The sequence below is a fragment of the Polypterus senegalus genome, chromosome 15 (genome assembly GCF_016835505.1).
Source record: "Polypterus senegalus isolate Bchr_013 chromosome 15, ASM1683550v1, whole genome shotgun sequence".
NCBI lineage: Eukaryota > Metazoa > Chordata > Cladistia > Polypteriformes > Polypteridae > Polypterus > Polypterus senegalus.
The window spans coordinates 42,657,049-42,671,656 of NC_053168.1; the positions used below are offsets into that span (position 1 = coordinate 42,657,049).

At 33.6% G+C, this 14,608-nt stretch overlaps 1 protein-coding gene across 3 annotated transcripts in view; it reads right to left on the reverse strand.

Annotated features, from left to right (window-relative positions):
- Positions 1-4,059: 4,059 nt before the first annotated feature.
- The window catches only part of kat2b (K(lysine) acetyltransferase 2B), a 66,915-nt gene continuing 56,366 nt past the window's right edge, over positions 4,060-14,608 (reverse strand). Inside the window, exons 18-19 of one of the 3 annotated variants that reach the window (XM_039736383.1) lie at positions 11,322-11,448; positions 4,060-4,143 (exon numbers count right to left, since the gene is read on the reverse strand). In XM_039736383.1, the coding sequence (XP_039592317.1) occupies positions 4,137-4,143; positions 11,322-11,448 (134 nt within the window). In that variant the 3' untranslated portion in view covers positions 4,060-4,136. Of the gene's footprint in view, positions 4,144-9,202; positions 11,449-14,608 lie in introns of those variants that run through there. The other 2 variants (XM_039736382.1, XM_039736384.1) reach the window with 2 other exon arrangements.

Genomic DNA, 14,608 nt, shown 5'->3' on the forward strand with positions numbered 1-14,608 from the left:
AGATTTTAACCTCACGATTTTAAGGATTGTTTTTTCTATTTATTGATTTTTAACCTCCACGTGTTCTTTTTATGGATTATTTATTTAATGAATATGAAGAACTGCACTATTTATTTATGAACACTGTTTTTGATTTGTTGACTGTTTTAAATAAAAGCACTTTTGCACTTTTTACCTTCCCCTTGCTCAGATGCTTAATTTGCCTCCATTGACTAGCTCACTCGGCAACATTATCGACGGTGTTGGGTTCGAGTGCTTCCAATAGCAAAGGGAGTGTGGAGCCAGAACCCACATCGTCACAGGGCTGAATATTTTTTCCAAAAAACATAGTTTCTGAAAAGCAATGGTTTCACACAGAAATCGGCATAAAACGTTTGTTGCTGCATGCTGTGGCTGCCAGTTTGCAAAGAATGTGTGGCAGGTTTGCTGCCAGGCTGTCTTCGCGTGGCTTGGGTGGCAGCAGATCACAGTGCATTGCAATCTGGTTTCTATCTCTTAACACTAGAATTACCAGAGGCTACGAAAAAACTCGTAGATCCGTCCCATCTTAAATCACTTTTTAAAACCGTTCTCACCTCTCCGCCAGCGTCTTTTGTAATCTAAATGTGCTGATAAAGAAAGCTGCAAGCAGATGGCTATTCCATCCCCCCACCAACTTAGAACGTGCACAAACTTCTCCCAGCTCATGTCTTGATTGATTATCTGGGAGTGAAGTGGAGTTTTAGAGTGGAAATAATAGATCATTATTTGGAATACACGCATTTCATGTGTGTTCCGTTTTTACAGTAATCTGTGTAAATATATTTGTAAAACAGAAACGTTTTTCATATTGTAGTAGTAAATGACAAAATGTAGGCATAAACTATATAATGTATGAATCCTGAAGTCCAAATATCAAAGAAACACTTTTACAAAAGGTACAAATATAACAGAACAAGTATGCTTTTATTCAAAAATATAACTGCAGAAAAAAGCTGCCTTAGCATGCCACATTGACACACACTTACTACAACTGTCACGGTAGCATAATGGTATCAGCTGCTGACTGGTAATCGAAAGGTCATGAGTTTGATCCTGCCTGACTAAATTTTGAGAAGTAAACTGCTCTTATTCTTACTATTTTAGAATAAAAACATACATTTGATTTCAGTGTGTAACAGCCGGTGTAATTTATACTTGTAAAGGTTAGCTTTGTTTTTTTTTTTTATTATTCACTTTTCATTCTCTCAGTTGTGTGCAGGATCCTTCCCAATCCCACCCCATCTGAGAATGCTGTTTTCACATAAAGATGCACTGTAGCTCTGCAGCGTACTTGTGACTGCATTCTCGCACCAATGCTTGCGAACTGCAGTGCCTTAGTGCACTTTTCGTAGCATTACACGTCTATTTTTTGAGCATGCCCGTGTCGCTCAAACACAGGAACATATGTTGGTGTACAAGTATAACAAAACAAGTGCACTTTTATTTTAGACAATAAGTGAAGAAAAAATAAAGCAAGTTACAGTAGGCGGTTGATATGACAGCTTGCGTGGTGCAATGCTAAGAACTGCTGTTTTCCGATCCGTGCTATATAAAATCATCACATTCAAATATTAACAATTCACACACACCCTTCCTAAATTTACGACATGTGTACTTGTTGCAGTGTACACACCTCTCTGTGCTATGGTTCCTATTACAATGAATGAGCACCTGACACTGTAATTTCTTCCCTACATAAATAACATTCGAGCTATAGCGCATCTCCAAATAAATCACATTTGAGTTATAGCGTGTCTTTATATGAAAACAGCAGTGTCAGATGGGGAGGTGGGGATCGTGAACGCGACCGAGAGAATGGAACTGAATTTAAAAAAAAAATGCTAACCTTTACAATCATCATGCATTTACACTGGCTCTTACAGACTGACTGAAATGAAATGTATGTTTTTATTCTAAAATAGTACAGTGCATGCGATATTATTTGAAAACGAACAGCGTCAGATCGGGCGCATATTCACAACCGATTTGACGCTGTTCGTTTTCAAATAATATTGCTTTAGTGCGATGCTGTTTTCACATATATTGTCTCTTTCATTCATCTTGCAGTTTGTAATCAGTGGCCACGTGTTTTTTTCCCGATCTTGCCAGTTTGCACATGTTGCTGTATGGTGGTGTTTCTTTTGTACTCCAGGACATGCAGAGCACAGAATAGTACAGAGCAGTAAGTTCAGCGCTATATGCAATCAGACAGACAGACAGGCAGAGAAGGCACTAAATATATAAATAAACAGGGAAGGCATTGTATAATAGATATATAAAAAAACAGCTAAGGGGATATATATATATATATATATATATATATATATATATATATAGATAGGAAGGAAAGGCACTGATAGGCAGACAGGGAAGCTCCTATATAATAATAAAATTACTGTTATTACTATATAGATAGACAAGGAGTTCAGGCAGGCAGAACGGCAAAGGTTAAAAAAATAAGAATATTCTCACTAGCGGGGAATTGAACTCAGGTCTCTTGAGGTACAGCAAGTTTGCTGCTCTCAAAGTGACAAAATCTTACCAGTACACCACTTGAGCTTTTTATGAAAGTGTTTATTTGATCTTTGGCCTTCAGGCTTCACACATTTTATAGTTTATGCCTACATTTTGTAACATTTATTACTAAAATATGAAAAAGTTTCTGTTTTAACATTGTGTTTACAGAGATTACTGTTGAAACGGAACACACATGAAATGCGCGTGTTCCAAATAACAATCTATTATTTCCACTCTAAAACTCCACTTCACTCCCAGATAATCGAGGCATGAGCTAGGAGAATTTTGTGCACGTTCTAAGCCGGTGGGGGGATAGAATAGCCGGCTGCTTGCAATTTGTTTTTATCGGCACATTTGCAGGACAAAGGAGGCTGGCGGAGTGGTGAGAACGGTTTTAAGAAGCAATTTAAGGTGGGGCGGATCTACGAATTTTTTCGTAGACTCTGGTAATTCTAGAGCTTAAGTGGCAGTCCTCCTGGCTTACAGTGCCATAGGCGCGTCAGCTACATGAACCTGTTTAGCACCACGATTAAGCTGGGAACCAGTCAGCTGAAGCTGGAACCTCACATTCGTTTTCAATCACTTGTATAAATCAGAGTCCAGCAAGTCATAGTCCAGTTCAGAGATAATAGGCAAAACTTCACCCACAGAGTATTTTGCTTTACGCATTCACTTTGATCTCTCGCCATTATGTCAGTTCCATTTTTGCACATTACTACCCACAGAAGTGCAGGAAATCTTGGTCAAACCAATGAAGCTAACTTTCCTTCCTGCAACGAGAGTCCAACTAAAACATAATGGTTGGTTTTGTCACAGTTTACAGTTGATTACCATCGTCAACTCATTCTTTTGACAAAAATCGACATCAGCCCTGAAAGAGTTAAGGATGCATCTGTGCTCTCAGGACATTTAATACTGCAGAAATGGTTCTTCAGTCTTCTGCAGATCTGTGCCTCAGTACAATGTTGTCTCTAAACTCTGCAGGCAATTAGTTTGACCTTATAGTTTATGTTTTTGCTGGAATGTGGAGCCTACTAGAGACAGAAGTGTGCCTTTCCTAATCATGTCCAATCAATTGAACTGACCACAGGTAGACCTCAAAAAAGGTGCAGAAACATCTCAGTGATGATCAATTAGGATGCACCTGAGCCAAATTTCAAGTGTCATAGCAAAGGGTCTGAGTACTTGTGTCAGTGTAATGTTTCAGTTTTTTATTTTTAATAAATTTGCAAAAATTCCTAAAATCCTTTTTCGCTCCATCATTCGGAGGGATTGAATTTTGTTTGATGTGCGTGGGGAAAAAATGAATATATTTTAGCACAAGGCTGCAGCATAACAAAATGTGAAAACTATAAAGGGTCCGAGTCTTTGTGAAGGCACTGTATATTCTTAGTTTTTGAACGTGGTGAACTGCACGTTCAAATGTCTTATTATTCCACTTGTACTTCACCTTGCACTATTAGTCCATTTGTCTGTCACCATGTTCTCCAGAAAGCATTTGCCATTTCTCTGTTTTGGGTCATTTCTGAAATGATCTGATCAGCACTTGTATAGTTTTCCAATGATTGAGTTTTTCAAAAACTCTTCCTGTCTATTTTTCAGTTACTGGAAAAAAAGGTGACAATTTTTATGTCATTTGATTCCATACAAATACACAATGTATAAAACAGCTCAGATTTCATTGATCTTTTTATTTTCTACTTAAATCATTCTATAAAATCTGTAAACCATTTAGGAGGTATAAAGATCTTACTTTTTACAACTTTTACAAAATACATATTTTCCTAAATATTAAATACAAATTCACAAAACTACTAATTATTGCACAGTCTTTATCAAAATACAAGTTCTTACTATACATCTTTAGGCAGACACTGACCAGACATTATACAATTAAGACCTTGCCTCTGTACCAAACTAATAGCCCCTGAAATAGAAATACCATAAATAAAGGGGATTTTTCTTTAAATAATGCCAGTGAAAAATTATATTAGCATCAATCATGTTGTATTTCCTACAAGAAGGAAATGCTCAGAAAATAATTATATTTACATTTTAGGTTCTGTTCAGATTTGCATAATTCCTACTTAAGTGCTTTTGTAAATTTTTGTACTGCATGGCGAACAGAGAAATAAAACAAGAAGAGCAGTTGCTGCCAAGACAGCAGTTTCACCCAAAGCACCGGTGCTCTGATTCTTTGCATTTATAGCTTATTCCGATTTTATACAACAATACTGTGGCACTTTTTACACCGTCTGCCTTACCAGGGGGTGCTCTTGTTACTTTTTAAGAGTCTGCAAGATAAATAAGCCCATACTAAGGATCTACAAAGTGCATTTTGTTTTTTGGAAAATTAAATTTAGGCTCTACTGATCATGCAGACACAACCACACATCAAAAGAGCCTGGTGAAATGTGGAACCTCTTTGTGCCCTCTGTTTTTTATTTTGAATTTCAACCATTATTAGTCACAGTTTTCTACTATTTTGGCATCGATTAACTTATCACCATAATCTTCATTTAAAAGTTATCATATAGAGCTGATTCAGAACCTTAAATCTGTTCGAGTGAGTGTGTCAGCTAATAGACTGGCACCCTGTCCTCAGTTTGTTCCTGCATTCTGAATCCTTTGCATGGTAAAAAGTGGGTAGTGAAAATGAAAGAGATATCAGTCTTCATGATATAACAGAGCATGCCACTCTGCTCTGAATAGAAAGTGGACGGGCAATAATAATAATAATCAAGATTGATAGGTTTTGATATTCACAAAAGACAGCTTTGTGAACCTTCCAAAATTTGGCAACTTTTTTTTTTTTTACTGTACTAAACAACAAATTAATCATTTGAAAATGTACAGCAAAATTAAATGAACCTAATTTTTCTTACTGTTTGGATAAAATGTTGATTTTCCTAATGAACATTTTATTGTGTTACAGCTTTTCCCAAAAAAAATACTAAGTAGGATATGAATAACAACTATGCTTATTCAGATGTTTAAATGACTGCCAAGTGTTCACCTCTTTTGTATGTATGTCACTTTTGTTTCAAGTAAGTCCTGCTTTTAATTTGATCTTTTTTCTCATTTACTGCATTAGACCTCTACTGTGTTATTACAATAGATATTTACCTTTTATCAGAATTTTAATAAATATGATTACATTTTCCATATCATAGGAATTTGCCATGTTATTTACAGTATTTTGAAATGTCACTGTTATCTACTAATATTTTCAGGTGAAAATGGCGGCTTCTCGTTAGTATTTAGAGTCCAAGTCCTCGCGATTTCTGTTAATTAGATACAAATTAGAGCTTAAGGTCGATTTAGAAAAGGTAAATACAAATTCACACTGCACTGAATGCAAAATGAGAGTGAGAAAAGGTAAGTAAAGAAAAGTATTTTCAAATAGCATCAATTAGATGCTAATGACAGGAGCAGCTACTGATTAAAAAAGACTTCTAACAAGAAACTGAACAGTCAGTTCTTAAAAACTAGATTCATTATAGTCTAGGCATGGTTGTTCAGTTCTTTTACAAATAAAACCAATCTTGTTGTGCATTTCTAGATTGAGAAAACAAAGGTGTATTTAGTTAACATCAAGAACTGGCTAAAACAACAACCCTCACCCACTGGGCCTTTACGGACTTTTGAGGTTCCAACAGATTTTCCTTCATGCCAATTAACTCAACTTTAACCTACATAAAATGGTCACACTTTTCTGTGCAGCACATTAGAAATACTAGTTCATTTATATATTTTGTTAATACTATTTTAAATTTTTGTCTATGTTATAATCTTTGTGCATTGTAAATAAAAAATACACTTGTTGATTATTCCTGATATTGTATTCTTTATATTTGTTTATGACCAAAATGTGAATTGTCAGAAGGGTATATCACCCTTGATGTTACGTTTCTTTAAATATTGAAAATATTACAAGTGAGCTGACTTCAGCAGAGCTTCATATGTCATTTATAATAAAAATTCATGTGCAAAAGACAAAAGTCAGCTGTCATTTATATTGTTATTCCATAATACATTCATTTTAGTATTGTAAATTCCTTAGTAATAATTTAAGTAAATGTAAATGAACTGTTGAAGGTTAGGCTGCTATAAAAAGCATAAATGTTTTGAATTGATCATTCCTTAGCAATTATAGTTTTAAAAAAAAATCAATGAATTTTACTTAGTTTGAATTTTTAGAACAATTAAACCAGGTGTTAATATTTTATGGTGGTTTTTACCAGTTGAGGTCTGCACATTTGCCCCTACACTCTGTATAAAACACTCTTTCCTTACATGTTGTTTTCTTGAAAGAAGAATATGAACTAGTAACTCTTTAAAAAATTAGAAATTACTTATTTAAGTATGGTATGTGATGTCAGCCAGACTCCAAAGTGATGTATGGACTTCTATCCTGGGCCTATTTGTTTGTGCCATAAAGTATTTTTTATCTGCTTTATTTTTTGAGACATTAATAATTGCTATTTAAAACTGTGACATTGACAGCCCTATAATTGTAACTTAGGAATTCCTCTTTGAACTAATTTTTTATGTGCTGGTTGGTGTTGTTAAGTAATTTTCCATTTGCATTACTTTAAGAGCATGAACTGATGTGCCGCAAACTTTTAACACAGGCTCTGCTTTTCTTTTCACAAATAATAAGTTACGCTTCTGATACATGGATTCAAATCTTGGTCCACTTATTCTCTATTGATGTTGCCTCCATGTCTACATGCATTTATTCATCCCAAAGTTATATATAGGCCATATCTAGGCCTTAGTTCCTCTAAATTGTTATCCTTAATTTGTGTGCGGTTTGTGCCTAATTTGTTAGTACTCGATAATGACATGCTATCCATTAAGAAAGCAGTGATTTTACTAGAAGTGTTATAATATGAAGAGCTGGTACTGTCATTTTCATGCTTGTGTATCTGTCAGTCCTTATGCTCTCTGCCTCTAGTGGACCAACTTTGTTGAAATTTGGTGTATTTATTCTTCAAGGAAATTTGTTAAAAAAATTTAATTTTTATTGCGATTCCCTGAATATATATATTTTCTAATTTCAAAAACTCCCATTGAAAAGCATTGGTGAATTTTTAAATTCTTCTGTCTTAAAACTGAGAAACCTCTTGTGGAACTTCAACTACGGATTAGTTTACTGTTTCGTTTCAAATATACCTCAAGAGAGGTCATGTCTATATTTTGTATATTTTTTTGTTTTACTCATCTGATAGCCATTTCTGAAAGCAAACTGTGAAATGCCTGCAGAGCTGTGCATACAGCAGAGGCTTGTGTCAAACCTCTCTTATACCAGTTCTGGCCTTCTGCTGCTTGAACTTGTATTGATTAAATCATTGTGACTATAAAAGTAAAAAATACAAGAAACTTCACTTCTATAGAAATGAATGGAAATAGGAATGTGACTCGGGTACATGTTATGCATATAGTGGGTATTTATGTACTCAGGATTTGTGATAAAATCACTAATATCTCAAAAATTAAAGCACTTGGAAAAATTACTTAGAATAGCTAGAATCAAAGAGTCAATTTTAAGATTCTTTTTATCATTATGGGCTGGATTATGTGACAGTCCAAATTAATTAATTATTGATACCTATAGAAAGAAAGCTATAGAAGCTCCACTTTTAACAATAAAGATAAAGTGTAAGGAGGGTATCTTGATGGGCTTTTATAACAAATTGATATTACAGGATGTAACACAAAATTCTAATTTTTTGAGCTTTTTAAATTTTTATATGTGGACATGATTATTAAACTTGGCATATCTATCTGTGTGCTGCATTTCTTACTTGTTTTTTCCAAATATCTATTCATACCCATACACTTTGCAATTTGGATTTATATGTCACAATCCCTAAATGTACCTTCAATTATTTATAATTTATTTATTAGACATATCACAAATAATAGTTGCTCACCCCTGAATGTCAACATTTATGATTCTCAGATTGTCCAAATATCCACAAAAATATTTAGGAACTTGGGTATGGTAGGAATATTTTGGACAAAATTAAATAAAAAATCCAAATAAATAAAAATACCGTGAAATGTGACTATGAATAATTAAGTGAGTCATCAAATACATTTTTGTTGATATTTCCATATATGTAATTATTTAATTTATTATTTCTGTGACATGCACAGAACATGAAATAAGGCCTAAAATGAAAAATGTCCCTTTCACTTTAAAGGTTCTAGTGAGTAATTTTTTGATTGGTGAATCACCAAGTGGATGTAAACCTTTGGCCATCAAGTAACACATTTCTAGCAGGCACTTCAGATGCAAACTAATAATGACGAATTCAGATTTTCTTAAGTTCACATGACTTCCTACAGTAATTCTAGGCATCTTTTTCTTGCACTTGTATCTGACGTGCAAAGTCACAACATTGAGCATGTGCATGAGCCACATGATTCCTAAGTCAAGCAAACCACATGTGTCAACTGTGCATGATTCACCAATCAAAAAGCAGTACTTGCTAGAGCTCACCATCTCAACTTTGACCTTGAGTGTAAATGTCAGTTTTCATTTCAGGGTCAATTTCATGCTCTGTCTGTTTGACTGAAATAAACAAATAAAAAAGTAAATGCATAAAGAAGTTAACAATAAAAAAAATATTTCATGACACATTTAATTATTTATACTTCCATTTCATGTTGTTATTATTTATTTATTGTCACATTTCACAGTACTTTTATTTATTTGTGCATTTATTTAACTTGGCTCAAAAAATTCATCCATAGTTTGGAAGCACCAATTCTGTTCTGAAAGGATCTCATACTAAAGACGAATTATTAACCCAGAATGAAGTTTCCAAGTTCTGTGACGTAGCAGTTCTTGTTCACTTGCTATGTGAATTTCCAGTGCTGCCATTTGTAATTTCTCACCTTCCCACTTTGCCGTATTCTTGCAAATTTACAGTAAGCATTTTGGGAGAACTGCGGTGAGCTGGCACCCTGCCCGGGTTTGTTCCTGCCTTGTGCGGGCTGGGATTGGCTCCAGCCGTGACCCTGTGTTAGAATATAGTGGATTGGAGAATTGACTGACTGGCTGATTTTGGGAGAAATATGAGGTCACTTGATTTCCTTCCTGGTCTGTCCCAATAAAATAGCCCAATTATTATTTTTTATTTTGTGTTAATAAAGTAGATAGCAGGTAAATGTTTTGTTAATTTAATCTAATTTTCTAGCTGGAAGCTTCCATTTTTCCCACCGGAAGGCTTGTTATTTCCAGTCTGTCCAATAACATATGCCAACAGCATAAATACTACGAAAAAGTAGCAGATCATCAGTTCAGAGGTTCAGGCAGATAAGGAATACTTGCTATGAATTTCATATCAATACTAACAAAGGACTACTACCAATCAGGAACCACAATAAACTGTGATAGGACTGGTATGTGTTTTGTTTCCACTTCATTTTTCTTTATAATTCCTGGAATAAGCTGTGAAGTTTCTAGAGATCATTAGTTCCTATTCTGTATGGGACACTTGTGCTGACTTGATATCTAATGAAGGTCATGTTGCATTCACCAACTATTTACAATCTATAAATACCTCCCACTACTATACTGAAAGCTTCACTTTTTGCTTTTTGTGTGTGTATGTTTTAATCCAAAGTGGGCTCATAAGTGTAATACTTTCATCATGATTTGGAAACACCTATAATTAAAACAGTATGGAAATTGGCAGAAATGAGAATGCATATGTTTGGGGGAAACCAAGAATATATAAAGCAGTAAAAAGAAAAAAAAATAGTACTGCTGTATTTTACTAATTCATGTGGGTCATATGTAAATATTAGTTGTTTCATGTAATCCATGTACAAGTAAAACCTACTTTAGAGTTACATACCTGGATCCAGGCTATCTGCTTTTTTCTGGTTACAGTTCCAGTTAGATAAGGTTATTAACATTCATGTGTATCTCATTGCTTGTCCTTGTTATATGTGGCTCACAATATAAACAGTGCAATTTGGGAGTTAGCTGCATGGTTGCAGGCTCATAATGTACCATTATGTACCACAGCATTGATCAGCACTGGATGAATACAAGATAGTAACTCGTAGCATGTAGAGCTAATTTGTATTTGTATTGTATATGGAATTTTCACTTATTTCTGACCTGAGGTAGTATATAATTTTTTGTGGTCAAAAACTACATAAATATATTCTTTTGTATTTTGGTGGAGTAGTGTGCCCAAAGGTGTCATGTAACTGCAGAGGGCAGCAAAGGTTTAAATAAGGAGACACAATACCATGAAGCAATAGCTTCAGAGATGGCAACTAGAACCAGTTTAACAGGCTTTAAAGCCCTGAACCCTAGAGTACAATGAGGGGCAGCTGCATTTAACTGAATTAGCAAATAGAAAATCTTCATGGAGTCAGGATGTATATAGGTGAATAAGCAAATATAGCAAAAATAACAGAATATATCTGCAAGCACTGCTGTGTGCACAGTGTATAAATGCAGCCATCTTTACTTGTCCTACCAGCATCAAAAATATTTTGTAATGTCATATCCTAGCAGGCACGGTCTGGCAGACTGGCAAATCCCAGTGTTTCTCCAGCCAACTGACTAAGAAACATCACATACATTCGAATGCAAGCTTTCAAACAGCTGACAAGACCTAAAAATACTACAAATGCAAAAAGTAATTCTTGAGAGTATTTGCTTTTACCATTCCCTACATTTGTATAGTTTCTATATTAAACCAGTTTCTTTAATTTTGGTATAAAAATACTTTTCCAGAATGTTTGCACACTTGTAATATTCACTTTCTGGGGGATTGTATTCTCTGCAGTTTGTAAAGATCCGCTGCATATCAGCCATAAAGAGCTTCTTTGTTGTGTAATACCGATTTTTAAGACGCTCGCTCATTGTCTTCAGATCTGCAGTGAAAAAAGATGAAAATGTTAATTTCAAATATTTTATTTTTCAAGATCCATTTTAACATTTGCTAAATTCAAACATCATATTTCTGCCTTCAACAAAACTGACTATAAATCATAATTTATTTATTTCTGATAACTTGTCTGAACAAAGAAAATTGGGAATAAAGTATCATTATGCAAGTGAAGAAAAGAAACTATACAGTGTAACTTGATGAAAGTTGCATTATATTATACAGTTTTAACATCTCCTGTGCTCTAAATGAAGCTCGATTTCATTTAAGATATTTAAATCATTTTTACAGTATGTGTCTCGATGATGGCTAAGTAGATCTTTACTCAAAGCACTTTTAAAAATCTGAACTCAGATTAGTCTAATGTGAACTGCAATACTGTATGCTTATCCTCCAAGAACTTTTTCATATCTTTGCATATACAGTATATCTGGTCACTTGAAATGCATTAGACACATATTGCATGAAACCAGTCATCTGTCTGTTTAGTAACTTGTAAAATTTATATTGTTATTTAAGTGTTTAATAAACATGAGGTTTGTTTAGTTTAAAAAAAAACTTGTTAGGATTCTCATTAATTTATGTAATATACATAAAATTCTCATTTTTGAAAGAACTGACATAGCTGCAAAAACCATTATAATATTATTTGTTTTTTCTGTTTATGTAACTGTCTTTGCTTTAAAATATGCACTATACATATCTCTCTATTATAAAAGAAAACCTTGAAACCACACCCACGGTCCTCTCAACTCATTCGTGTGAATGCTTTTGTCAGACACAGTTCCTGCGCTCTCAGCTCTTATAAATTTTTATGTTTTCCTCACTTTAAGTTTCCAATAAAAGAAGACTTATTGTGATCAAACTTTATTGAAGAATTTCATTCCAAAGGGTTATCAACAGAAGAAATGAGTACATGGGCAATCCTAGCACCAAGAAACAATGAGGTCAAACAAATTAACATGAAAATCATTGATCGGTTACACGGAAAATTGGTTAAATGCGTATCGATAGACTATGGTGAAACAGTCTTCCACCAGCCGAATTACTGTTGAAAGAAGGATGTATCGTAATGTTATTGTGTAATTTTTGTCTGAGTTATGGTCTATGTAGTAGGACAAGATCAGTTTTATTCAAAATTGGTTGAAACAATTCTGACATGTAAAATATTAACAGGCGACAAGAAAGGTAATGCAGTACATCTTCTGCTGATAACATTAGACACCAAAGGAGATCTTGATATGCCATTCGTATAAAAACATTTACAGTTCACCATTAGAATAGCTTTTGCTATGACAATTAACAAATCACAGGGACAAACATTTGAAAAAGTCAGTTTATTTATTAGAGAGAAAGGAACAACATTCACTCACGGGCAGTTATATGTTGCGTTGTCATGATGTATGTCCAAACACGGAATCAAAATTAAATGCGATATTGATGAAAAGTTAATTAAAAAAATTATTTTTACTGAAGTTTTACAGTAAAAGTGTAAGTTTAAAAAGTATTTGTGTGTTAATTTCAAAGCAAAACTAAACGAAAATATATAATGCAACAAATACTTCTAATGCAACATGAAACAATTTTCTTTCTATTTATTACGTTATACTTTTTTCTACTATGGTTAATTACTCGCTGTAATGTAAAATAGTTAGTTCTATTATGCATATATAACAATTCCCATGAAAATAACAATCTGTTTAAATTATACATCCGCTTCTCCATACGCAAGCGGTAGAACAGCAAAGTGGCTAGCGTATAGCCCCCTAGTGCTTTTAAAGATCAAAGCAATCTAATGCATTTCTACATGTATTACAGATACCACAAATTGATACTTTTAGTGCAGAGGAACTGGATAAACCTTTGGCGCTGTCAGAATTACTAGATGCTATAAAGTCATTTCAAAGCGGGCAAGCAGCAGGCCCTGATGGCTACCCTGTAGAATTTTATAAGAAACTAGCAGAATACCCGCGCTTCGCAGCGGAGAAGTAGTGTGTTAAAGAAGTTATGAAAAAGAAAAGCAAACATTTTAAAAATAACGTAAGATGATTGTTAATGTAATTGTTTTGTCATTGATATGAGTGTTGTTGTCATATCTATCTATCTATATATATATATATATATATATATATATATATATAAAATAGCTGCGATTGGCAGAGAAGTAAAAAGAAAAGGAAACATTTTAATAATAACGTAACATGATTGACAATGTAATTGTTTTGTAATTGTCATGAGTGTTGCTGGCATATATATATATATATATATATATATATATATATATATATACACACACACACAGACACATATATAAACATATATATACATATAAACATATATATATACACATCTATACACATATATACATACTGTATATACAACATATACATATCTACATATATACTGTATATACACATATATATACAAATCTACATATATATATTAGGGGTGGGACTCGATTAAAAAAATTAATCCAATTAATTAGAGGCTGTGTAAGAATTAATCTTGATTAATCGTATGTAATCGACACGTAAATTTGCCCCAAATCGCAAATGTTTTTTTTTTATTTAAAACGGTTTTAGTGGCGACAGAATCAAATAATAGACATGGACATGAATATTGTAAACTGAAGCTGTTTTAATTTCTGAAAAAAGCTTTTAAACTGCATTTGAATTCAAAACAGAAACAAAAATATCATCCCTGGTTAAAATTGGGCAGACTTAAAAATAAAGTGGTAGTTTAAGTACTTTAAGTACATTTTCAGAATAGTATTGTCTTTAAATAATAATAACCAAAATTTCACCATAAAGTGCAGTTTTTCTTCTTAAAAAAATAAGTCAGAAACATAAAAGGTAATTTGACCAGCTTACTCTTTAAACTCTGAGTAACATTAGCCAAAATTATTTTGTACATTAGGCTAAAACAGTGTGATCATTGAACATTTTGTAATTAGATGTATTTAGAATTACTAACGGTCACGGAAGTCCAATGATCCCCAGTAAGAGCCACAAAGTCCGCTTTCTGTAATGCATCTAATTTTGCTTGCTTTTCAGTGTGCACAAAACCATGCTTTTATCAAGGCTTACTCGGGTAGTCGAAATGATCAGTCGTAGGAACGCGCTTTATTCCGACTCTAACATTTTTGT